Source organism: Notamacropus eugenii, chromosome 6 (assembly GCF_028372415.1).
Source record: "Notamacropus eugenii isolate mMacEug1 chromosome 6, mMacEug1.pri_v2, whole genome shotgun sequence".
Classification (NCBI taxonomy): domain Eukaryota; kingdom Metazoa; phylum Chordata; class Mammalia; order Diprotodontia; family Macropodidae; genus Notamacropus; species Notamacropus eugenii.
In genome coordinates this window covers 321,335,515-321,363,508 of record NC_092877.1, presented here as the reverse complement: position 1 = coordinate 321,363,508, position 27,994 = coordinate 321,335,515, and the positions used below count along the sequence as shown (strand labels likewise).

The 27,994-nt window shown below is 39.9% G+C and overlaps 1 protein-coding gene across 3 annotated transcripts in view; it reads right to left on the bottom strand.

The window, feature by feature from the left end:
- SGPP2 (sphingosine-1-phosphate phosphatase 2) overlaps nt 1-27,775 on the bottom strand; it is a 126,207-nt gene extending 98,432 nt beyond the window's left edge. For 2 of the 3 annotated variants that reach the window (XM_072617941.1, XM_072617942.1), the window contains exon 1: nt 27,017-27,775. In XM_072617941.1, coding sequence (XP_072474042.1) covers nt 27,017-27,211 — 195 coding nt within the window. In that variant the 5' untranslated portion in view covers nt 27,212-27,775. The other variant, XM_072617944.1, reaches the window with a different exon arrangement.
- Nucleotides 27,776-27,994: the final 219 nt, after the last annotated feature.

The window sequence follows — 27,994 nt, the reverse complement described above, 5'->3', positions numbered from 1 at the left end:
GGGAGAGTCACTTAAACATCATTTACCTCAATTTCCTCATCTGCAAAATGGGGATATATAACAGCACTTACCTCCTAGAGTTGTTGTAAGGATCAAATGAGCTAAGTAAAAAGTGCTTAGCACAGTGCCGTGCACATAATAAGTGCCATATAAATGTTGGTGATTATTATCAGCACTTTATTTTTCTTTAATTCAATTTTACTTTACTTTCAGTTCCAAATTCTCTGCCTTTCCCCCTTCTATCCATTGAAGAAACAAGAAAAATGAAAACTGTTACAAATATATAGAGATATGCAAAATAAATTTCTGGCATTAACTATGTTAGGGGGAGGAGGGGGAGCTGTATTTCAATAGAACTGGTCTCTTTTGCAATCCTATACATTTCATTTTATACACGTAAAAACATTATTTGAAGGAGGTATCCATAAGTTTCACCAGGCTGCCAAAGAAATCCACGAAACCAAAAAAAAGGGTTAAGGACTTAGGCCTAATCTAGTCACATTCCTCATTTTTACAGATGAGGAAATGCAGGCCCAGAGACACAATGTGGGAGGGATAGAAAGAGCACTGGACTTGGAGTCAGGGAGACTTGGGTTCAAATCCTATTTCTGGCACAGCTCCATGACCATGGGCAAATTCCTCAATGTCCTCATCTATAAAATAGAAATAATTATACACATACCTCAAAAATAAAGATCAAATGAGATAAGCTCTTTGCAAAGCTTAGTCTGTTTATAAATCATATCATCATGAATAATGCCAAGGTCACATCCTTGGTAAATGGCAGCACATAAGAGAAACTGTTCGGTTGAAGGCACATCTATGCCAGCTCTCTTTGCTTCAACAGCCCTTCCTTTCTCTGGGGGTTTTAGCTTCTCTGCCAGGGCCACATACTTCTTTAATTTTTGTCTGTAGTCAGGAGTCTCAGGAAGGATTTCCTTTCCCTGTGTTTGAAGGGCCTTTTCATAGCCATGTTGCTTCAGACAGCCTCTGAAAAAAGGCAGTGGGGATTGGCCTGAACTTCCTGCATTTCAGCCAGGATCAGCTTTCTCTGGAGTCCAACCTCCGATGAACAGATATTGAATGGTGGCCAGACAGTCAGCCATGCTAGTGTCTAAAGGAATGGCTCAGCTTTCTTCCAGTTCTCATAGGGGTATCCACTATTCCTCTATTTTTAGTCTGCTAGAAAGAGAAATGTGAAGATATTGTGAAGGTTCCTGATTTATTTTAATAGTGATACCATCAGCAGAATTTGCTACCAGGAGAAAAAGCTGGTCATTTTTTAAAAAATCATAAACATATTCTGAGGATGAGTAAATCATGTTCAACCTACTGCTATTTTACTGAAATAGCCAAACAAGGAGGCATGCTTTTCAACTTATCTGATCTCTTTCCTTCCTTTCCTTCCTCTCACCCAAGGAATTAGAGGTGTTTCACATTTATTTTCCCTTATCATCAATGAAAGGGAATACTCTAAAAGAAAGCTTCTTCACTTGGCATATGTGAACCTATTTTTTAAAATATATAACTATAGTTAAATACAATCAGTTTTTCTTTGTAGCTCTGTACTAAACTTCATTATATGCTTTTAAAAATGTCTCAAGGGAGGTCCCAGACTACCAAAGTGGATCACGACATAAAGTTTTAGAACTCTAGTTCTAAAAATCAAACAAAATAAGGCAGAGAAAAGCCAAAAGACTTTTTGATGTTTATAACTTTTTAAAAAGTTCAATGAAGCTAGACCCCTAGTCCAATATTATTTTCACCAGACTAGGGAGTTGGGGTAGGGGGGAGTCAGCAGTGATGATGCCAGATAATTCTGTCATGTCTGTTGCTTACCAGATAACCTGAAGGATTTAGTCTAAAGGTCACAAAGGCTCCCACACCAAAACCATATGGTTTTAGCTCTCTCAGCACATCAAAATGATTTCTGCTCATTTATTAGATCAGAGAGACACAAGTAAGCAGTGTCACGCATGATCAGAGGTTTTCCCTAAGTGACAGGCAGGACTTCACCACCAATAGCATCATAGGTAAGTTATTTATACCTTTTTTAAAAAAGGTCATGAAGCAAATAATCACCGTATAAGGTACCCCTTTTTCCCACTTCTTTCAGTCTGTCAGGTCTTTCTTATGGAGAACGGAATGGCCCAATCAGGTCTAATCTGTGCTTCTGTATCACATGGGGGTTGAACATTAGAGAGCTTAGATGAACATCAGTCTTTCTCCCAAATGAATAAATGACAAAGTGAACTGAAAATTATTCTGTGAAGGCTTAAGGTGGACCAAGAAAATATTTAGTAAGTCTCTATGAAACTGGAAAGATTTTGAGTACAGACTGAAGAAGGATTATGTCTGTCAAAAAACCAGCCTAAGAGACACTGAGATCCTCATCACCAGTAGGGTAGCCTCCAAAGGATAATTTTAAAAAAAAATTGCTACAGGCATCCCCAAAACAGACAAAACTCCAAATGATCACAGTCCCCATATTACCTTTCACTTCTACAGTAACGATGGTGGACCAGTAATCTTAGACTGTGTACTGACATTAATTCAACTGTCACTACTTGAAATATGCACTTTTCAACCAAAGAACAAAAGGTTGGGATGTACCAGAAGAAATGAACCACGTCCACGCTAACTTTTTCACTCTAAATGATAATGATGAAGATGTCCCTAATGGCAATGATGGCTCATTAAGTCCTCTCAGACAGATGAATAAAGCGGCTAGTATACAAGAAATACACGTTAACCTTATATAAGATTCAGTGATAGTTCTAACTGGGGCCCAGAATTGAAACAAGGAAGGAGAAGGTTATCCAGTGTGCATAGCTAGGTGGTACAATGGATAGAGCACTGGACCTTGGTCAGAAAGACCTGAGTTTAAACCTGGCCTCCGGTAATAAAGTAAGTTAATTTCTTTATGTCTCAGTTTTCTCAACTGTAAAATGGAGACAGTAATACCACAGGGTTGTTAAGAAAATAGTTGAAAAATGTTTGGCACAATGCCTAAAATACAAAAGGCATTTAATAAATGTTGATTTCCTTCCCTCCTTGAGTACATTTTAATGACTCCAGACTTCTGCCTGAAACAAAGACTTATCTTGTTATCAACAACATTTTTTCAAATCGTAATATTTGTCTATTAATCAAAGAATACCACAGTCTCTAAAGAATTAAAGTAATTCCAAAGGCAACAAGAAAGATCATTTTATCAGGCATGTATCAAAAACACCTCATAGTTCTCAAAATGACAATAACCTGTCTGTCCTCATAAAAAGGATTAGCAGTTTTTGCACCATCATCTGCGGCAGAGGACAGAGCAGGAAAATTCTACCAAGAGTGACAGGATCCACCAAACCAAGTCAACTTAATCCTTATACTCAGAGACTTCATTAGAAAAGCAGACATGTGGGACGGTGGAGAGGAGAGGGAGGGAAAGGTATCACAAATGACATTGGGAAATACAGGTGAGTAAGGATCAAAAAATGAGAAAAGCCTTGTAAAAACAAACAGAAGCCTCACACTTGTAAGAGCACAAATCCGGGAGTGAAGAAATCACAGGAAACAGCAACATTACATGCAAAGAGAAATCAACTGGATCTGAACAGACAGAAAACAACTGATTGCAGATGTAGCAGTCATGACGTTATATCATACCTTAGTTGGAGCAAAGGTCAAAGTAAATACCAAATTACAAGAAAGAGAAGAATGAAGGTGACTCTGTGTACCATTATAGCGCTCCAACCTGACCTGATGACTTGGAATAGAAAGGAGTAGGCAAGAATAAAGACACTCATCATTTCCTAGAAAAATGTAACTTATGCAAAGCAGATCCTAGAACAAGAAGGGTGAAATGTAATCAGTAGATATGGTCTCCTTACCAAAAAGGGAAACAACAGTCAAATACATACCATGCAAGAGAATACCAGAGGAATTCCCAGTGGTCTTTTAAGGCAATGTGCCTTCCACATCCAGAGAAAGAACTACGGAATTCAATCGCAGAATGCAGCAGATCATTTATATGATTTCTCCTATTCATTTTAATTCTTCTATACAACATGACTATGGTGAAAATATATTTAATAGGAATGTATGCGTAGAACCTATATAAAATTGTATGCCACCTTGGGGAGGGAGCAGGGGAGATAGGGGGTAAGGAGAGGGAGAGAGAGAAAAAAAATCTAAGTTTTATAGCAGTGATTGTAGAACACTGAAAATAAATTAAAATAAAGAAAAATTAAAAAAAAAAGAAAATAACCAAAGAATCTGAATAATATCACCTCATAGAAAGCAAATAGAGAAAAATACAAGACTGTCTTAGTGTGAGATCAAATCAAACTAGATCATCCCCAAGCATCTGTAGATGAGACTGGGAGGAAAACAAACAGGGGTGATCAGAAACAGGACAGCTAGCATTTTTATCATGATTTATTCTTGTCAGCAAAGGTAATGAAAGCCCTATATTTTGCTGCCTCAGGACCCAAAGTATTATTTGAGGAACTAGTTATAGCAACTATGAAAATAAAGCCAGGAACAGAGGCTAGACTAGCCAAATATATGCAGAAGAAATCCATGCTAGAGGTAACACCTTCCTCCCCTCCATGTCCTCTGCAACCATGACACCCAACTCCGTACTGTTCCTTGAATACTCTATCTCCATTCTCACAGCATTTTCCTAGTTGTCACCCCTTGTCTGGAGTCTTCTTCTTCTTTGTCCCCCCCACTCCAGGTTTCTTTCAAGTCTCGGCTAAAATCCTCTCTTCTGCTTTAATCCTTTTCTGGTCCCCCTTGTGTCTTCCCTCTGAGATTATCACCAAGTTATCCTGTATAGATCTTATTTGTACACACACACACACACACACACACACACACACAAATCTATATGTATATATCTCGTTTGCATGTTGTTGGGTTGTGAGCTCCTTAATGACAAGAACTATTTTTGCCTTCTTCCCATCCCCAGTACTTAGCACAGTGCCAGAAACAGAGTAGGCATTTAAAAAATGCTTGCTTACTGTAAGTACTCAATAGGTTTAAAGGAATTAAAGGACCAATTTTCATTATTTCTGAAAGTAGAAAGAATACAAAAGAAGGGGAAAGGTCAGAGATGACACTTTTACCAAAAAAAAAAAATGTGCCTAAGAAGATTTTTGGAGGCAGGTAGGTGGCACAGTAAACAAGAGTGCCAGCTATGGAGTTAGGAAGACTTATCTTCCCGAGTTCAAATCTGGCCTCAGACACCTATTAGCTGTGTGATCCTGGGCAAGTCCCTTAACCCTGTTTGCCTCAGTTTGCTCATTTGTAAAATAATCTGCAGAAGGAAACAGCAAACCACTCCTGCATCTTTGCTAAGAAAACTCCAAATGGGGTCACAAAGAGTCAGATACAACTGAAGCAACTGAACCACAAAAAAACAATAAATGTCAGTAAGTCCTGATTCATGTGGCTCCTTTCTCATGACCATAAAATCTTTATGAGAACTCTCTCTGCATATCAGGCTTCCACAGAGGATTTTCTAGAGCCAACCACACCTTTGTAGTTATACGTTAGCTGAATAGTACAGAAACTAAAAATAAGTGACTTGGCTATAACAAAATGGAGTCGAAGTGTCTTCAGCATACATATTGATCTTATATAATATTTGTCATATGTACTATGAAAAATGAAACTGGGCCCACCATTGAAATGGCAGATGGAAACTGCATGGTGCATTTGACATGACTTCTCCCTGATACAAAGGCTTATTTTAAAATCAACAATATTCATCCAATGATACTATTTGACTATAAATCTAGGAATGCTATCCAATCCAAAGAATTCCAATTGCTGCTTACCCAAAGGATTAAGATGAGAATTAGGATGAGGAGGATTAGGCCACAGCATGTTACAAATGAAGAAACTGTGTAAAAAAAAAATGGCCCCAAACTGAAGCTCTGTGTCTTCCTCCCCACTTTTAGGTCTAGGAGGTTTCTTTGACTTGTACCCCTCACCCTCCTCTTGGTGCAAAAGGACCAATGTGCCATTAATTCAGGAATTTTCTCATTGCTTCACCCCTGCTCCTCCAATACTGTCACCTACAAGCTCCTGCAAATCTTGGGCTGGCCCAGAGACTGCTTGTCCTGTAGGCGCTACCTTCCTTCACTGTCCACTCTGATGCTTCAGTTTTTCCCTCCTTTCCTGTACCAGTAGATGGAATACCCTTACTGATGGGACCTTGGATCTAGCTGAGTATCTTCTTATATAGAAATTAGTGCTAAGATTATGAATTCATTCTCATTCATTCAAAGCTTTTCTTTTGCTAAGTATCTTAGTGTTTGTACTTTGGAGATATGTTCTTCACAGAGGACAGGCTTTACTTTAGATTAAGAGTAAAAAACATGGCATTATGTCACTTAAGGTTAAGAGGGAAGTTAGTTCTATAGGATCCATGAATGGTCAAACAACATTACAGTGGGATAGGAAAGTTTGGCTATAACATATGGGCCGGTTGGAAGATGGCACATTTCTGAATCCCAGAATCAAAGAGCTATAATGGTCTTTCTTCTAATTTGTATTAAGTAGGTCCAAACATAAATAGGAATATTTATAAGTATATTTTTTTACCCAGATGAGATTTTCTCTTAGTTTTGTAAATATCCAGGAGAAATTCACAACCTTCCTCTGTAATTTTCACTATCAGAAAACTACATCAGAAAACTCAAACGTTTCACAGTGTATAGTCACTTATTCTGTCCCCATTGGGGACAGAAAATAATTGGCCACCACCTTTACAAAAGAAAATTGCTTTGATGTTGACTGTGTATTATCTGGAGTACATACTCATTTACAAAACATAACAAAGAGTACAAAGATTGCAAATAGTATTATTTCAAAGATCAGCAAAAAAACCCCCAATATGTAGCAAATAAACCTGCAGAAAATTTGGCCAGAGACCAAACTAACATCCCCAAGTAAGAGATGAAACCAGGACAAGTTTACATGAAATGGCACAGATGTGTCAGCGTTTGTATCATGATCTACTTGGCAGCCAGGTGGTATAGATACCAGTGGATACACTGGACTTGGATTTAGGAAAACTTGAGCTTAAATTCTGCCTTAGATACTTTCTGATTGTGTGTCCAGGGCCAAGTCACTTAACCTCTGTCTGCCTCAGTCTCTTTACCTATAAAAGGGGGATAATTACAATACTTAATTCCCAGGGTTGTGGTAAGCACCAGATGACATAATATTTGTAAATACTGCCAATCTTCAAGTGTTTTATTATTGTCCACAATAGTGAAACCACGCCATTTGAACTCTAATGCTTCAGTATCTAGAATAATATATGAAGAAGTGAAAATGGCAATAAGAATTAATCATGCCTGAAACTGACCCTAAATATTGCCTTTCGCATACGGGTCCCTACTGATGACTTCTGGCCCCCAATTCAAACCCTAACCTTCAGCACTCTGCACAAAGGTCTCACCTCTCTACTTGGTTTTAAAAACAGGCTGCCCATCCAAGTCACAAAACCAGGGAATATGACAAGTATTATCATAAGAAAGGCAAGGCTTGGGGCAGGCAAAGGCAAAGTCGAGGAGGTGAGATTTGAACTAAGCAGAGGCATGGTCATGCATGGGCCAGAAGCTGCCATGTATCTTCAGGATCCTTCAGGCAGAGTCATTATGGGAAAAGTTACTCTAATAGCTTCTGAAAGATTTATCCTTAAAAGCCCAGGATTACTCAGATGATTCAACCCTCTGTCCTGAATACTTGAATTGTGTTACCCCAAAGCTTTCATGATCAATGTCAAAGGGCAAAGCTACAGTTCCAGACTGTCTGGGAGTTCCGTAGAGGTGTTTATGTCCTTTAAATACTGTATGCTATTGGATTCAGATTGTATCCTGCTCTAAAATAATGTTTTCTTTTCTTTAAAAAAAATAATGTGCTTTATTGATTCACAGACTAAAGCCATCCCAAGAAGATGATAGCTGCTTCACCTCCTACTCAACAAGCAGACTGATGTCTAAGCTGAGGAGTTCTCCAAGCTTTGCTGACTCTTCAGATGGAGTATTCCTTAAATTATTTTCCAGAAGGAAAACCAGATAATATTTTGGCTTAAGTTTCAAACATATAATTATTGTCTGAATACAGTTTCCTTTTAACTCTGGATTTGTCCTTGTTTCCGCTACAATCCTCCTCCAGTGTCTTACTGTGGTTTGGAGGCGACTTTAGGTTCTTAAAGGTTAAGTCAGCAAAGAAAAATCCCTCTGTCCTTGTTGGAAAACATTCAAACCATGGCTTTTGCCATTCATGCTCTTTGGCAATATTAATAGTAATGGAGAAGATCGTGAAAACATTAAGACTGAAACACATAGACTGATCATTCATTATCATATAAAAATAGATTATTCTCATTCTTTGAGGGTACTCATTTGATTACTCAGATTCAGAGTCCAAAGTAGTATAGGATGACTGAGATTCAGTACCAGGGTTCATCTGTATGCCAGGCCCCCCCACTTTTACCTCCCACAGAGACCGAGGACTGCTTCATCTGAAGATCTCATGTCTTCCATCAGCAAAACTGGCTCTGGGAGCATTGCAGCCTCTAGACTACCCTCCTAGGGTTTACCTTATCCCCCCTCAATTCCTGGGAGGTGAGGCCCCAACTCCCTAAGGGGCAGAAAGTCTCTTCTCTCAATGTGTCATTGTTGTTCAGTCATTTCAGTCATGTCCAACTCTTCATGACCCTTTTTGGGGGTTTTCTTGGGAAAGATACTGGAGTGGTTTTGCCATTTTCTTCTCTAGTTCATTTTATAGAGGTTAAGTGACTTGTCCAGGGTCACACAGCTAGTAAATTTCTGAGGCCTGAGTTGAACTCAGGAAGAAGAGTCTTCCAGATTCTAAGCCCAGTACTGTATCCACTGCACCACCTTGCTGCTCCTCTCCCAATATTCCCTCATACATATTTGGACTGTCCTTTGTGGCACCATCAAACAACTCCAGAATGAATTTGGTGTAGATGCAAGAATTCCTAGTTATGTCTCTTTTCAGTCTTGGTGAAAAATGCATACCATAATTTCAAACACAGTCTCTCAATAGAAGTTCAGGTTTAAAAAAGGTTGTTGAAATCAATGTTCTACAGCAGTAGTGTCAAAGTCACCCAGAGCTGAGCTGTCCACTAAACCAGGCATAATGATCCCTACTCCTGTATAGTGGCTTAGAAAACCACATATTAAAATTATCCATGTCCTATTGTATTTTATTTGTTTTATCAAATATTTTCCATTTACATTTCAACTTAATTCCCACTATACGTACTCAGAGTGTTTCCAAGGGCCTGCAGGTTAGGTGTTTGACACCTCTGCCCTACAATAATAGATGGCACTGGGATACTGGGATCTCTTTTGTATCTCTAATACTGTTGATATTGGGATCACTGTGGCCAGGGGATAGAGCATTATCGAGGAGGACCTGAGTGCAAATTCATCTTCAAATACTTACTGGCATATGGTCCTAAGCAAGTCACTTAACCCTGTTTGCCTCAGTTTCCTCATTTGTCAAATAAGCTGGAGAAAGACATGGCAAACCACTACAATACCTTTGCCAAGAAAACTCCAGATGGAATCATGAAGACTTCAACATGACTGAACGATAAGAGGAAAGCCCCTCAAAAATGCCAGAGTAAGAGATTTCATTTATACAGTGCTTTAAGATTTAGAAGGCACTTTATACATACAAGCATAATTATGTGGGTGGTATATAAATACCACCTGCAAAAGAGATTTATTAGGTATGACATTGTAAAAACTGGTTTATAGGCAATATCTTTTAATAGTTATGTAAAACTTCTGAAAGGTAATATTGTTCAACATCAAAGTATTAGTCTGAGATTAGAACCGAAGATTGGCACAAGGAAGGTTGAAAGGGGCTCTTCTATACTAGATTCCCTGGAAATCTGCTATTAAGCCTTTCAACCAATTTGTGTGGAGGGAGGCAGGCCAAAAGGACCTTGTGAAAGATGTACCAAAAGGCAAAGGTTTTAAATACAAAGGAGAAAACAGTGTTGCAGTTGAAAGAGTGCTGGAGTCCCAATCTACACCTGAGACTTTCTACCTGTATGGCTCTGGCTTCAGTTTCTCTACCTGTAAAATGAAAGAATGGATTAGGTCATCCACCAGAGCTCCATCCAGCTCTAAATCCTTCATCTTAAAGTCAAGAAAAGCACATTTTCAGACAGTTTCTTACTAAATGAGATTCATATTTTCTCAGTCTCTTCAGCAAATTATGTATTTGTTACTGAAAACCAAAATCCTAAAATCAAGAATTTTTAAAAAGTCATTGCCATTTTGCCTAAGATTTAGACCATTGGTTAAGAAGCTGGTCACCATCATTTCCTATTTTTTCTCTGTAGTGACTTGCAACCTATAACAATTCACATTTCAGTGGTACTTTAAGCTTTCAAGAGCTTACTTTACTTTAAAAATCTCATTTGATACTCATAACAACTTTATGAGGGAGATACTATATTATCCTCATTTTAAAGATGAAGAAACTGATGTTTACAGACTTTAAGTGATTTGCTCAAGGTCAGACAGCTAGTAAGTGTGTAGGGCAGGATTTCGACTCAGGTCTGACCTACTCTAAGTTCAGCACTATCTACTGTACTACTTAGATGCCTACAACAACCTGGTGAGACAATTAGCACACATATGATCTCTATTTTATAGGTGATACTGATATTCAGCAAGATTTAAATGTCTTGCTCATGTCACATTGCTAGCTTATACCTGTAGTTTCTTTAACCAAAGGGAAAAAACTGAGAAATGCTCTGGTCAATAACTGGGTCCATTTGTCCAAGCCGAGGGGAGGTAATCTTCTCCATGAGTCCAAAAAAACGAAGGAAGGTTGATCACCCACAAAGCTCGTTATTGCTAGGTCCAGCAAAATACTGTTTTGTTTGTCCTTCATTTTTGAAGAGAAGCAATGATATCGTGATGTTGGGTTCAGGGTACAGTGTGTTCAGCTGTGGTTGATCAGTCCAATACTAGCTCAGAAGGCTCTATCACAGGTTAGGCACAAGAACATTTGGCATGGAGATGTCTCTGGACTTGTGCAGCTCATGTCTCCTTTGTGCTACTGTGATTCTGCTTTCCTCATGGAGTAAAGCATCTTCTTTGAGGTGGGTATGCCATGCTGGGCAGTCCTCTGCCAGGATCTCTCATGTCTCAAAGTTGATACTGAAGTTCTTCTAAGAGACCTTGAGAGTGTGCTTGTACTGCTTCTTCCGACCACTGTGTAAGTACTCACCTTGCGCGAGTTCTCTGTAAAATAGTCTCTTAGGTAAGCATGGGTTTGGCAATCAGACTGTGTCCAGCCCATTGAAGTTGCACCTCTGCAGTTTAAATGCTAGGCAGTTCAGTTCAAGAGGAGACTTCAGTATCTGGTACTATATCTTGCCAGGTGATCTTGAGAATCTTCCTAAGACAATTTCAGTGGAAATAATTTAGTTTCCTGGCATGGTGCTGGTAGACTGTCCAGGTTTCACAGGCATACAACAGTAAGGTCAGCACAATAGCTCTGTAAGCCTTTAGTTTGGTAAGCAGTCTAATACCTCTTCCGTCCCACACTTTCCTTCAGAGACTCCCAAACACTGAGCTAGCTTTGGCAATGTATGTATCAATCTCATCATCTGTCTGGGCTTCCTTGGAAAGCATACTGTTAAGTAAGTGAACCTATCCACATCATTCAAAAGTTTTCCATTTATTATGACCAATGGTTCCATATATGGATGGTGTGGTGCAGGCTGATGGAGGACCTCTGTTTCCTTGGTGTTGATTGTCAGACCAAAAGGAGCACGAGTAGTAGAGAAGTGATCCATACTTTGTTTCATGTCATCCTAAGAGGCTTCACTGAATGCATGATCATCTGCAAACAAAAAGTAATGCACCAACTCTCCCTCCACTCTAATCTTGGCTATAGCCTTTTCAAGTTAGTTTACCATCAGTTTGGTAACTAACCTTGATGTCATTTTCATCCTCATTAAAGGCATCTGATAACACTGCAGAAACATCATGCTAAAAAGCATGGGAACGATTGCATGGCCCTACTTCACTCCATTGGTGACCGGAAAAGCATGAGAGCATCATCCATTATCCAGAACCCATGAAAGCAAGCCATCATGAAAATGGCATACAACACTGATGAATTTCTCCAGGCAACCAAATTTGCCATGATCTTCCACAAGTCCTCATGACTGACAGTATCAAAAGCCTTGGCCTGGTCAACGTACGTTGTGTACAGACCTCTTCTGCTCCTGGCTTTTCTCCTGGAGTTGTCATGCAGCAAATACCATGTCCACTATTTCTCAACCTTTTCTGAAGCCATACTGGCTCTCAGGCAGATGATCATCTTCCAGGTCAAGGATCAGCCAAGAATCTTGCCAGCAATGACTAGGAAAAAGATTTCCTTGTGATTGTTACAGGACAGTCTATTTCCTTTTCTTTTATAGAGATAGACAACAGAGATATCCTTGATCTTCTAAAGGAAGTCCAGAAGGTTATGTAAATAAAATACTACATAGCCTTATAACCACCACCTTGACCCCTGGAACAACTTGAGAACACCCAGAGCTTGCCTAAGAGAGTCAGGATCAGGCAGTGCTCTAGGGTGTTTGCTAAGAGACTGGGTGGATTTCCAGGAGGACAAGTTCTACTTCATACCAGCTATGTTGTGAGATGTTTCAGATATCCCAAGAATAAAATAAGTAAGCATGAAGAGGATCTCTGCAAAGAAAAAATTACAACATTTATACTGTCTTTATTAATTACCGTAAAGCTTTTGAATCAGTTGGAAGAAGTCACAATTTATTGCGTATGGGAAATATATTAAGTAGATCTAAGGAAGATGTCCCTTTTCTCCTTGTGGAGTCCTCACACTGAGCATTTCTTGATAGCCAGGACTAATTCTCCTTTAAATCCACTCAGCTCTCTCCTGCCAGGAGTCCTGCTCTCTGAAACTACCTCATTCCTCATATGACTGCCTCACTATGTCTGTCTGAAAGGAAAGTGTATGTCTGGCAAAGGTCTGCTTTCCCCCCCAATCTCTTGTCACCATGTTTGTCCGGTAACAGATACTTTAATGTTTCTTCTATTCTGACCTTGCCTCAAATGTAGCAAGGTCAAGGGCTAGTTGAAGATAAATAAAATATTACAGAAGGGCAGAGATCCAGATTTCTTTGTGAACATTAAGAATTTTCCAATTTTCCAAACTGGGAGCTCTGAGCTAATTTGTATTCTTAACTCTCCTTATAATATAAATACCATAAAATAGCAGAGGAGGGAACCACATGGGCCTCTAGGTCACCATATTACCCCTTTGCTTTAAAAAAAAAAAAAAAGGCTGTTATAACAGGGTAGGACTGACCACATAAGCAGAGAGAAGGCAAGGCATTGAGGAGGTGGTAGTGGCTGATGGCCAAAGAAAAAGACCATACCTGGAAATGCCCCTCCCTCACACCCGAGGAGATATGCAAGACCTGGTAGTAATTCAGCTCTGCCTTATCTATCTGGGTGGAGGAAACACAAGAAATCTAAGACCTGATAGTCAACTCAACACCCTACAGCAACACCCAAGTGTGTTACAGCAGAACAACTATCTCATAGCTAGCTGAGTGACAACCAATATAAAGGGTGGATTAGAAAAAAGTCTCTAGTTTTGGGTTTCATGAGTCTATTTATTCTCAGACACGTCTGATTGTTTCCATCAATGACTTACTTGAAAGCATAAATAGCCTCTTTATCAAATTTACAGAGAAAACAAAGACAGTAGGATAATTTACATATTGGTTGACAGAATCAGGATCCAAAAATCTCAAAACATTTAGACAGTGGATGAAATCTTAAGAGGATGAAATATAATAGAGCAAAAAAAATTGATTTTTATTAAGTTTAGAAGAGCAAAATGTTGCAATTATGTTTAACAAAATTAACCTCAGTAACTACTGGATCAATAATGACAAATATAAGGACTTAAGGTTTAGAGGATAAGAATTCATTATTTGATAAAAAAAAAAAAAACTGTTGGGGAAACTGGAAAGTAGTATGACACAAAGTGATTAGAGACCAATATCTTATTACTAAGTTCAAAATGGATACATGACCTAGATATAAAGGGAGATATTACAAGAAACTTAAAAGAACATGAACATATTACTTTTCAACTGCTGGATAAACCAACCAACAAGTGCCTCCTCTGTGCCAGGAACTGTGCTGGGTTCAAGGCTGAGACATTCCCTACCCTCAAGGAGTTTACCATGCGTTGCAATAGAAAAGGCCTGGCCTAGCATCAGTTCATGTGAAGACACGACTGCTTTAGTTAATTACAAGCTCTGTGTGAGCTGACAAGAAGATTGGAATGCCTGGAATGGGATGCAAATCTTTTGTTGCATTAATAGCACGATAGTGTCAAAAACAAATCCCCGACCTCTGAGGGGCTGATGCCATTTGGGGTGCTGTGTCCAGTTCTAGGCACCATACTTTGGGAGGAATATTGAGAACCAGAGCATATCTAGACAGGGTGAAGAGTTTAGAGATCACGTATATAAGGAATAGTTACAAAAAGTAGAGATGTTTGCCCTAAAAACAAAACGACCTCTGGGAAGGGCGATCTTAGAAGAATTCAAGGACCAAAGCATTTGAAGCAGCATGGCCCACTGCAAAGGTCATTTGATCTAGAAGAAAGGAGCTTAGATTCCAGCTTGGCCACTTAGAATCAATGTGACTTTGGCTCAATTATTTCATCACTCTGGACCTCGTCTCTCAGTTTCCTCATCTGTAAAATGAATTGAATTAGATCACTTTTAAGGTCCCCTCCAGCTCTAAATCTATGATACTACGGAATATGGATTAGATTTACTCTACCTCACCATGGAAAGCAGAATTCAAATCAATAGGCATGATTATGGAGGAGAAAATTTTGACACAATATAAGGATGACCTTTCTAAATGTTAGAGCTATCTAAAACCAGAATGGAATGCCTTATGAGTGGATGATTTCCCCATCAACAAAAAATGTTCACATAAAGACTTGATATAAAAGCTTGACCTCCTGAACTATCAGAAAAGCTATAAGGGAACTCCTATAGTCTGACAGAGTGCAGTAGAAAACCTTTAAAATAATTTTTTAAAATTAAATTATATTTTATTTTCAAACAAAGATGCTCATTCTCTCCTTTCTACCCATTCTCCCCATTAAGAAAGCCTGAAAAGCAAAAACCTCAATTAAAAACATCATAGTAAAGAAAAAAAATTCTCACATTGGCCACATCAAAAAAAAACCCAAAACACCACATCTTAATTTGCATCTTGAGTCCATCACCTCTTTGTCAGGAGTTGAGAAGCATATTTCATCACAACTTCTGTGAAATTATGGTTAGTCATTGTGTTGATAAGAGTTCCCAAGTCTTTCAAAATTGTTTATCTTTACAAAGTTATTTTTATAGTGTAACTTTTTTTCTGTTTATCTTACAGTGCATCAGTTCATACAATTGTTCCCAGATTTCTCTGAAACTATCCCTTGATCAATTCTTCCAGCACAATGGTATTCCATCACATTAATATAGCATGACTTGTTCAGCCACTCCTTAATTGATGGGCACCTGTTTGATTTCCAATTCTTTGCCACCACCACCACACACACACACACACACACACACACACACAGAGTGCTATAAATATTTTTGTGGATGTGGGTCCCTTTCCTCTTTAATCTCTTTGGGGTACAAACCTAGTAGAAGTATTGCAGGGTCAAAAAGTATGCACAGTATAATTATTTATTTGAGAACAGTTTCCAATTGCTTTCCAAAATGAAAGACCCTTATTTTTTTAAATAGCATATTCAAAAAATGCTCAAAAAAAAATCAATTCAGGGGAGGAAAAACTCAAACAACTTTGTAGAAGAATTTTCCCCACAAAAGTAAAAAAAAAACACTACATAATATTTGAGCCTTACAACTGGTTTTTAGTTGAAAATGATCATTTCTGAACTGCAAAAAATAGTTAAATAAGTGGGAGGAAATTTTCCAGCACCCATTAAACACAGGCTATCCCAACCATGAAGACCCTAGGTTAAGTTCTTTATTGCTTTTCTGATGAACTCATACAGTTTTTTGAGAAAATGGGTTTGGGGAAATGGGAGTGAGAAGAAATGATGGGAGTTGGTCAATTACAAACTTCCTAACCTTAGCATATCAGAAGCAACTGACTGGGTAATTAGAATGGGAAAGACCATGGAAGAGAGAACAACTTCAGCATTTGATGGGAAACCTTAGTAAAGGTGCTAGTAACACTAGAACTCGGCTGGCTGGTTTCTATCATGGGATTTTTTTTTCTTCCAACACAAAGATCACTTTGAATATGAGACAAGAATGCTTATGTTCAAGGAATAATTCTTATCAGTTGCACAAATGACTTAATTAATGAATACTGCAATAGAAGCGAAAGTAATTTTTTTTTAAGAGCTAAAAACAGAGAAATGTATGAGCCATTATATCTCAAACTTAATTTCCCAGGCAGATAAAATTGTGCCAGATTTGTTGCTAGTACTGTAAAGCACTGTAGGTTTACTCTTTTTCTTTTTTTGGATAACTTTATTAAAAAGATATACAAATATATAACTTCACAATGTTCAATGTTTTAAAAAAATTACTGCATGAGAAGAAATCAATAAGGTGGTGCTTCATGTTAACAAAGAACTTAGTCTTCTATTTGGGAACAAGACACATCACATAGGTCATTAAATAGAGATATCAAGCAAAGAATGCATCCCTCTTTTACCTTAATAATGAAAGAAATACTTAATGAAATAGTCAAGTGAGTAAATTCGGTACAAATTCATAACCACCAACATCATACCTATCAATTTAGCTGACAAGATGGTATGCAATCATCAACATAAACAGGACAGAAATGTAAATAAAACAATGTGCACAGTGAGTGTGTGTGTCCCTACTTACATATTCACTTTTAGTGATAACTGAACTCTCAATGTTCCGAGAGAAAAAAAATAAAAATAAAAGTAACAAAAGTAAAGGATCATAGATTTAGAGCAGGAAGATCACCTAATTTAACTCCTTTATTTCATTTTTATTTTTTTTATTCTGAATTTAAAAACACCCCCCCCAAAAGAACATTTCCATATACAAAGTAGAATAAAAAAGGGCTATTACACATAGTTTTCCTTGAAATATATATAATGTGTATATATATATGTATAATACATTCAACATGTTACTTCAAAGCTGTCCTGTTTGTGTTTCCTTTTGAATTTCTTTGGTATTTTTTAGACGTTTCAATGAATCGCTTATTTTTTTTCTTCTTCCTCATTTTACAAATGAGGAAACTGAGGCATTGGGAGGTTAAGTGATTTATTCAGATTCACAAAGCTAGCAGGTCTCAGAGGCAGAGTTTGAACCATCATCTTTCTCTCTTCTCTTCTCCTATTGGAACTTAAGTTCTTTGGGGACAGGGACTGTGAGCTTGGCACGGATTAAAAGGATAATAAATAATGCCTTTTTAAGTCAGCAGGTATTTATTAGGCATCAAATATGTGCCAGACACAGGTAAGTGATGGGAATAAAAAGACAGGAAAGAAACAGTTCATGATCTCAAGGAGCTGATAGTCTAATGGAAGAGATAACATGCCAATTGCTAAGTTCAAACAAGATATATAGAAAACAAGCTGAGATTATCTTAGAGAAAAGGAATTAGCATGGGTTGGGGCAGAGAGAGGTGTCTAGGAAAGCTGGAATTTTAGATGAGACCTGAAGGAAGTAAGGAGGCAGAGATGAGGAGAAAGAATTTCAGGCATGAGGAATAGCCAGAGAGAATGCCCAGGGTGGACAGTTAAAAGACATGAAAGGTAGAAGGAGCCAAGATTAAAGGGCTCTTTTATTCCTTCCTTCATTTCTGACTCCAAGTCTGGGGCCTGCATCCTGCTGCCTCTCTAATCAAAATGAAAACTTCAGTTTTCTGAATGCAGCCCTAAGAACTCATATTCACCTTTTCATCTCCATCTTTCTAGAAATCAGTGATTTCACCTATTTATGCCCCACTCCACCAGGGCATACTCAGTCCCTCATCCTACAAGCCTAGACCACAGTTTGCATGGGTTACTCATTTGAAAAAATTCACTGATCTCCTGGGTATACTTATGATGAATCTCTATGGATAATAGAGTTCATTGTCTGCCCACACCTGAAGCCTTTTATCCTTGGTTAAGATTTGAACATAATTGACTGCACTCCACCACCAGGTAGGTAACAAAGAGGATAGAGTGCCAGCCTAGAGTCAGGAAGACTCATCTTTCTGAGTTCAAATCCTGCCTCCACACTAGCTGTGTGATCCTGGACAAGTCACTTAACCCTGTTTGCCTCAGTTTGTTCATCTGTAAAATGAACTGGAGAAGGAAATGGCAAACTACTCCAATATCTGTGACAAGTCACGAAGAGTCAGACATGGCTAAACATGACGGAAAACCACATTTAACCTACTATATCCTTTAAGAATCCACGGACACAACTATGCTGAGATAAGTCACTGGAAAAGGGCAAAAGCCTTCTGTAACAGAGTTACTTCAGGCTCAAAATAACACAAAATGACAATCCTAGTTTCACTAAAGGAGGAAATAAAGATGTACACACAGTAATTTAGTGGCAGTGAATAAGGAGGAGAAATAAAAATATGTTAGTAACCCCATAGCTACTTAGTCAGGTATCTAGTATGAAAGCCCTCCACCAAGAGTAATTAACATATTGCTCTCTACAGAGTCATATGGAGCCTGGAAAAAATCTAAATATTTAATGTTTACAGTTCAGCAACTTGAGGTGTTTTCTAGTTCTCTACTTGATAAGATAAAGCTTATCTCAATTCATTAAAATGAAAGAGGTAATTTTCCAAAAGCTGATAAAAATCTAACTTTGATAATCTCATATAGAATCCTGAAATGTTGAACTGGAAGAAAAAAATACAATGATGTTAAATTGAACACTGATTTATTTTTAATCTCTCTACAATAGAGATTTTGTGTTATGGATTCATTTGGCCGTCTAGTGAAACCTATGATTTCCTCAAAATCATGTTTTAAATGAATAATTTATTTATTTACATGGGATTACAAAGTAAGCCAATTATACTGAAAAATGGTTATCAAAATGTTAAAAATTCCAAATTCAATTGTCCCCTGAAATCCATTGCCAGAGCCCTTGAGGTTAGAAAAGTAGAGGATTCTGAAATGGACTCTTTGGGGAGGGGCATGTCTTTGTACCCCAAATTAGTATATCTCACTCAAAGTGAAAATGCTATAAAGACCTTAACCTAAAAGGGCCAGGGTCTCCCATTGCATCCTGGGCCATCTCCAGTTGTCCTGATGAATATCAGGCCACTAGATCCAGATGGCTCAGGAGAAGAAGGTGAGGTTGGTGACCTTGCACAGCCCTCCCTCACTCAAATCAGAGTCAACAGCAAGTCATGTCACCATCTTGATGCCACGGTCCTCTTCAAGGGTAAAGGACAAATACAGCAACAACAACAATCCCTGATCTAAAATAAAGTTTCTTAGCATTACTTTTTAGAAAGGGAGAAAGAGTCATATGGCGAGAAAGGACTTGGAGAGTTCATCTTGTCCATTTCACTTTATATACAGATTAATAAGAAAATACTCTGTTTTTAAAGATTGCTTTCATGGTGTGGTGGTGAAGGCCTGAAATCCCTGCTCCTGGAGAAAGCTAAGAAGAGGGAATCACTCAAGTATTGGACTGCTGATGCATTAAGGCAAACTGGCCCTAAAGGCAATTGGGTGTCTACACCAAGTCCAGCATCAATATGGTGAGCACCTGAGGAGGGGGAGGAGAACCAGGTTGCCTTGGAGGGGGCAAAAGAGCCCAGGTCAGAAATGGAGCAGGTTAAAGCTTCCAGGTTGATAGGCAGTGGAATTAGGCCCTTGGCAACTGTACTTCTGGTCTGGGCTAGATAGGGAACACCAGTCTCCAAAAGGCAGGGGAGAAGGGAAGAAAAAGATTCCAAATATCAAGACGCCTGAAGAAGGCCCCATGGTAACCAGTGTAAAACTTTGTATAAGAACTCTTGAGCTCCTTTCCATAAGAACAATCCTAGTTCCTCTAACTGTTCATCTTTTCCCCACATAAGTCCAATGACCAACCCTTTCTTAACAACAAAATCTTAAGAAAATTGATGGACTTTGTCTTGCTGACCCAGTTCCAAGGGTTTCTATACTGACAAATGCAGGTTGGATAGGAGGTTTTAGGACTAAAAAAAACCCCTCCCAATCATCAACTACCTGTGTAGATGTTAAGTACATAGCTAAAGGCATCTGAACCACACCTGTTACTGACAAGCTACATTACTGTGGATAAATTGCTTATCTACCCTGAGCCTCATCCATGACTTGAGAATAATACCTGTAATATCTACCTTGAGGTAGCTAGGTGCCTCAGTGAACAGAGTGCTAGGCCTGGAGTCCAAAAGAACTGAGTTTAAATCTGGCCTCAGACACTCACCAACGATGTGACCCAGGACAAGTCACTTAACCTCCATTTGCCTTAATCTACTAGCAAAGGAAATGATAAACCACTCCCACACCTCTACCAAGAAAACCTCTTGGATAGTATGGTCCAGGGGGTCATGAAGAGTTGGACATGACTGAATAACAACAGTATCTATTTTACAGGTAAAGAATGAGCATAAATGGCACTCTCCTTTTAAAAGCTATGTCAATGTCAGTTATTATGACTAGGTAATGAATTTTTAACTGAACAAGGGTCAAAGGCAATTACAAAGAAAAAGAATAGATAATTCTGTTTACATGACGCTGAAAAGCTTTTGTATAAGCAAAATTAATAAACTAAGATAAGAAGGCAAGAAGTCAACTGGTAAAAAATCTTTTGTATCAAATATATGTGACAAAGGTCTGATGTCCCAAGATGTATAGGAAAATGATGTAATATAAGACCAAAAATCATCCCTCAGTACTCATGGAATCAAATAGATGAACATATAACAATCAAAGGAAAAGTGTAAGCGACTAAGAAACATATTAAAGAATGCATGGAATTACTAATACTAAGAGAAATTAAAATCAAAATAACACTGCAGTCTCACCTCATACCCAGGAAAATTAGCAAAGATGGCAAAAAACAAAAATGTTGGAGGTGTTATGGAGCTAAAAGAGGAGCTAAAAACAGTTCAACAAATCTAATCAACATACCAAAAGAATCTAATATACTCAACATTTCCATACCTGTGCAAAGAAGTGGGATGATGTGCCTTCTCACACCTATTTAGGGGCAGGATTAATCGTTATAATTTCACATGACTGATTCAGGTTCAGTTGTTTTGTTGTTGTTCCTTCCATTTTCATCATTGTGTACATCATTTTCTTGATTCTGTTGACTTTATCTTGCATCAGTTCATATAAATCTTCCCAAACTTATCTGTACTTATCAGTCATTATTTCTTATAGTGCAGTAATAATCCATTACATTCATGTACCACAATTGCTTAGTCCTTCTCGTCATTGGGCGTCTACCTAGTTTCCAGTATTTTGCTACCAGAAAAAGTGCTGTTATAAATATTTTGTTATATATGAAGTCATTCTTTTTCTCATGGATATCCTTGGACTATATACCTAGCAATGGAACTGCTGGATCAAAAGGTACGAATGTTTTAGTTATTTTCTTTGCATAATTCTGGGTGGCTTTTCAAAATGTTTGGACCAGTTGCCAGCTCCTCTGGTAGCACATTAATGTGCCCATCTTTCCATAACACCTCCAACATTTTTGTTTTTTGCCATCTTTGCTAATTTGCCTGGGTATGAGGTGAGACTGCAGTGTTATTTTGATTTTAATTTCTCTTAGTATTAGTATTAGTAATTCCATGCATTCTTTAATATGTTTCTTGGTCGCTTTTGTTTCTATAGGGTTCAAATCTGGGGGATCTTAGATAATTGAATGCATTTGATGAATTGCATAGGGATCTGGAAACTTCCTTCACCCCATCTGGTAATCTTATCTTTACTATTAGGGCACTTGTCCTCAAATCTCTCAGTCCTTATGGCCCCCACTTCCACTCTGCCACACACGCTTGCCAAAATAGCCTTGCTATCACTTTAAACCACTCCACCTTCAAGGTCCTGAACTTTGAAATTCCCGTTTCTGACCAGCAGCCTTAAACCCTTACTCACTCTATGCTTATTCTTTACTCTCATTGTAAGCCCTGGTTCCCTGATTTTTCCAAGTCCTCTGAAAATATCAACTTTGATCTTACCTCGCTTTTATCCCTCCTACTTCTGACCCTATGATAAGCCCCTTCAACAATGCCCTCTTCTCCAGCCTTGAATCCCTACCCTTGCCTTGCTAAGGCCTACTAACCTTTACCATTGCCTTCTTCCATTTTACTCCAAAGCTTCTGAGCACCACTGGAAGAAATTATGCTGATGCGGCTCATTACAAATGTATGTCAATGAGCAGATATCTCACTGCTGTGCAACAAGCCTTTAGCTTAGCTCCTTCTCTTTCACACTCCTCCCAGCAGCTGTTCCAAATCCTTCCTTCCCTTTACTCAAACCCAAGTCTACCTGCTCTGTCCTCACTTTCAGAAAATTATTCCCATTTTATAGATTGAGACTATTCAAATGAAAACACTCAGTCTCCCTCCTCTACTCTTGATTTTCATCTATTCTCCCTTCCTTCAGGATCTTGATTAAAACCAACGCGTACACTTTGAGATCTCCCCTCTTTCCTTCTTCTCTTCCCTCCCCTCAGACTTTGTTATAACAATTCAATCAATGCAATCTCTTTAATCTTAATCTCAATCTCTCCCTCTCTCTTTCTTCCTCTCTCTCCCTTTGTATCTCCCTCCCTTCCCATCCTGCCCCTCCTCCCTCTCTACAATCCCCTTCCTATTCCCTCTTCACTTCACCCTTTAAACATGTTGAAATCTTATTCTAAAAAATTCCTTTGCCCCTCTCACTGTCTCAATCCAAGGTCCTATCTCTTCCCTTTCAGTGCCAAGCTACAGTCATACCTTCATTTCCCCACTACCCATTCAACCCTTTGAAATCTAGCTTTAGTTTCCTCCATTTTGCTAAATAGCTCTCCAGAAGATCACTATTTCCCTCTCTATTACCAAAGCCAGTGGGTTTTGGTCATCCACCTTGATCATGTTGTGACATTTGGCATTGTAGATCACCCATATCCTCCCTCCTTTACTGGCTCATGGTTTTCCTTATATCATCTGTTCCACCAAATCTCCTTTACTGGTTTCTCACCCTGCTACCCTTAGGTATGGTTTTTCTTCTGAGTTCTGTCCTGAAGCTGCCTCTCCTTCTAGGTGATCTCATTTATTCCTGTAGTTTCCACTACCACCTCTATGCAAATCACTTTCAAATCGATGGTAAGTTCCTTCAAAACAAGGCATGTATGCACTATGTACTATGTACATATGTTGGAGATCACAGGCCTTAGCACACAATGCCTTGAAGATCATGAATATTTAATAAATGCTAAAGTGACACTGAAGTCATAAGTTTTTAAAAGAGTAAATAGCAAATCATTGTGTGGAGTTTTCTTTAAAAATAATGACAACAACCTGAAAGAGACCTTAGTCTAGGGATTGCTGGTATAACCCTTTGCTCTACAGGTAAGGAATCCAAGATGCAAAGACCTGCTGAATTTTTCACAGCTAGTGAGTGGCAGAGTTGAGATTAGAATTCAGATCTCCTTCACTCTCTTCTTTGTGCAGCCATCTTTTTACTCTTCAAGCGGGTCCAAAAGCAAAGGACTGCATTTTGAAGATCAGTAATGGATTGACATTGGCATTTTAGGAAGGATTTCAGCAAGTCCTGAGATTTTTAAGATTGCCCTATTTCTGTTCCCCCCAAATTTAACTTCAGAAGTAGTTAGAAAGCTCATCAACAAAAAAGGACTTATTAATTATTATTTGGAGAGACCACATCAAAAGCAATGATTAATGATAGGGAAACCCACGAATTACAAACTTGATGTAGTTTAGTGAGTGAGCAAAAGTGATAAAGATCAATGATAGCATAAAAGGGGTTGTTGTTCTAGATCAAGGTTCTAGAAGCAAATTGCCACTTGACATAGCCTTTTCATGAGACAGATTTTCCTCCTGTTTGTAGCAGCACCATGTGAATAAGACTGCCCACCATACTAGCCACACTCAAAGAGTCCCATTGGAAGCATCATATAGGTAACCAGCCCCTGTTTTTCCACCTTAGTTAATACTCACAGCTTGCAAAGATTAGCCAGGGTGGGGCCCTGGTCTCTTCCTTGGTCCCAGCCAAAGTCTAAGGGAACTCTATCTTTAATTCTGACCAAAGAGATAACTGAAAGCTATCTGGCCAGATGCCTGATCTTAATATAGAGATGACCCTGAATTTTGGAAGGTCACTTAGTGAAGTCTCATCAGTAGAGGCTTGACCACCAAATGTTGGGTGGGTGGTTTTTTTCTTTTGGAGGAGGCAGTTGGAATTCTCATGAATCATCTTATAAAACCATCCACTGTAGTGTGGAAAAGGATAAGAACTGTGTTATTTAGGAGAGAATATTCACAGGGATGAAATCGCAGATCCTGATCTTATGGCTAGCAATATGTTGTGGTATGTTCTATACAATTAACTGAGAGTATATAGCAGGAAGTTGGGGGAGGGGGAGGAAGGAGCATTTATTAAGTGCCTACTATGTGCCTGCCCTCTGCTCAGTACTTTACAAATATTATTGCACCTGATTCTTCCAACAACTCTGGGGAGTGGGTGTTACTATTATTCCCATTTAAAAGGCACTTCTTAAAAATGTTAATATTAGAAGGGAGCTTAAAGCTGTAGTTCAAATTTATTATTATAAAGATGAGAAAAATGAGATCCCAAATTAAGTGACTTAAAAATCACACAGCTAGTTAACAGTAGAGCCAGAAATTAAGTAAAACCAATTCCCCCTGCATGCCTGCTACTGTGCTCTTTCTATTATCCATCAATCAACAAGTATTTTTATTTGTTTTGAGAATGTGTCCTCATGTCCTTCAGGCTGGAAGTTCACGGCCATTGTTATGAATGATCCTCTAGCTGATTGGCGCCACAGAAGCTCTGACCTGCTCTGTTTCCAACTTTGGCTGGTTTGTCCCTCCTTAGGCAGCCTGATGACTCTCCACTCCCAGGAACCCGTTATATTGGAGCTGATTTGGCTTTATCCCTATTGTAGGTTAGAAGGGATTCCTCTCAAATGAGGCTGCAGAAGGTGCCCCAAGCTTTAAAAGTGCTCTAAGACTTTTGGGACCCTCTGTATATGTAAAGCAAGTAAAGAAATTCTTCTAGATTTCTAGGTTACATGTTTTATTGTTCCACAGGAGGGTGAAGCAAAGTATGGATGCACCTAAAAATATATGGAGGTATTTTAATGCATTGCTTCTTTTCTTTTTGAAGTCAAGTATTAAGAAAGAGGAAAAGAGGCTGGGAAAATGCCCAAAACAAAATCCTGTCCCACAGCTGCTAAAACTCTAAATGTAACAGGGAGGGTAGATGGGGGAAGGAGAGGAAGGTTACACTAACATCTAGAAAAAAGACCACATGCACCACAAGCAAGACTGAAAAAATGTACTAAAACCCCATACAATAGGCTAGAATTCTTAATTCATTCCATATACATCAAGGCATAAGTCATGTCACTCACACTGTTTCCTCAAAATACATATTCCAAAAGCTATCTCTGTTTCTCCCAAAGCAGCATGAAGAGTAAACACTGCAGTTTACACAAAACAGCAGCTTGTATCGATATCTCTGTTCCAACTGATCCTCCCCTGAGTAACCACAGCTATTGCAGGTGCTGAGGTGACACCTTTCTGCTGTATTGACTTGCTACAACCCAACCCTGGAAGGACTGTAAATCACATCCAAGCAGAGGCTCCCACCAGCATCCCTGACAGGCTGACAGCTAGCTGCAGGATGTGCCAGTTTGTAGGGGAGCACTCTAGTTAAGAGTCTGTGTTCCTGGGCACTGCCTAGGCAAAAGTGTTACCTAACCATGGCCACCAAAGCCTAACGCAGCAAACTGTGCAGCACACTAACAGTCCAGCCAGCTAGGAAAGGAGCACATTTTCCCTTAAGAGACATCTTTTTAAAAGCTAGCCGATGGAGAGCCTCGAGAATGAAAGGACATTGTTTCATTTGGTTTTAAACAGCTGAAGAGGTAACCCTAAGGCACTGAAGAGGACACGTTCCTTTCTCTCCTGAATAGACCTGGGGATGGTCCCCAAAGGTTTTAATTATAAAGGGAGGACAAAATGCATGTGAAATTTAGTGAAATGAAATTTAGTGCTGATTAAGGGAGGGGGGAGGGGAGAGGGGCGATCCTGGCAGGTGCATCAGTTTAACTGTCAGATGAGGGAGACACTGCCCGTCATCTCACCGGGCCTCAGGTTTATAACCTGTAAAATGAGGGGGGAGGGAGGGAGACGGAAATCTAGTCTAGCTAATCACCAACTAATCTCGAAGACCTCTCCCAGCTCTAAATCCCATGATGCTAACAACGATTTGCTCATAATTTCTTCCCAAGCCTGTCAGCCAGGCTGGTTAGGATGTAAAGAGCCCGGAATGCTCTTTTCCTTTACAAAAAATAAAGGAACCAAGGTCGGGCCCCCAGCAGAGGGTAGCCTGCTGTTCTGAATCCCAGGCCCAGACGCTGAGGTTGGAGCCGTGGGAGGCTCTTCCTTTCCGCCCTACCTGATCAGAGTAATTTCGATCTTCTGCAGTGGCGGAGGAGATGGTTGGCAGGCTAGCAGGCTCTACATGCCTGCCCCTGCAGGGGAGGAAGCCTTGGCGGCCCGTCCCTTCCTGGCTACCTGGGCGCCTGGCCCGCTGGCTTGGGGGCACAGTCGGACTTCCCACCGTGTCCTCCCCCGGTCCCTCCTCGCTCTCTCTCTCTCTGCGCACCTGGGTGAGACGTTACCTGCGGAAAGGCGCCGCTCCCGCTGCCCTTGCCATTGACCGCCAGGGGATGCCGGGAGGCCGGCTGCGGCGCCCAGTGCCTAGAGTCCGCCGCAGGCTCCTGGGGGGCCTCCGGGGGCGCCGGGTAGAGCCCACAGCGGCGCTGGAAGCGTGCCACCAAATGGGAATCACTCAGGCTCCGCAGCAGTTCCGCCATGGTCTGCGCAGGGCACCCACGGCGCGGGGAGCTGTAAGGAAAGTGGGGCTGTGTGGCGCTGCCCTGCCCTGCCAGGCCCGTGCAGTTGGCTCCACACGCCCAGGCACAGTGGCACTCCCAGCCCGCGGCTCGCTAGCTCTTTTACACCCGTTGGGGCCCGGTCCGCCCCACTGATTAGTAGCCAACAGGTGTGACCGTGCTGGTCCTAGCGCCGGACCTCAGCAGGCACCAAGGCGCTGGGGCCAGGTAGCTCCGGTCTGGTCCTGTATGCAAGCCACACCCCCGCCTTTAGCCCTGTCCAATAAGGCGCTACAAAATGGTGCTGGACCCGCCATAAGGCTACAGCATCCTGGACCTTGGCTGCTGGACAGGTGTCTAAGCCAGGCCGCTATCCCCAGCCGCAGCAGCACACTCCATGGCCACACACGTAGCCATCCATCCCTTTGCGCCCAGCAGTGCTGTGATGAAGAGGTAGAGCCCAGGTTTCTTCCAGATCTAAATTCTATGATCCTACCCAAGCATGAGTTTTGGGTTGCCTTTCTCTTCCTCCCCCCCTCCCCCATTACCTGAAATCTAGTCGTTAGGGTTTTTCTGTTCCATCCCAGATTCCTGTAGGACCAGTTCATTCATAGGTGTATAGGATGACTCCCAAGTTCTAAATACAACAGTTATGCAATGCTCCCTGTGCTGGCCTTTCCTGTCCTTCCTTAACAGTTTGGGAGGATCAAAAACTGTCCTAAATCCTTTGTTAAAGATTTATGGCCACCATTGGATGGCATCTGA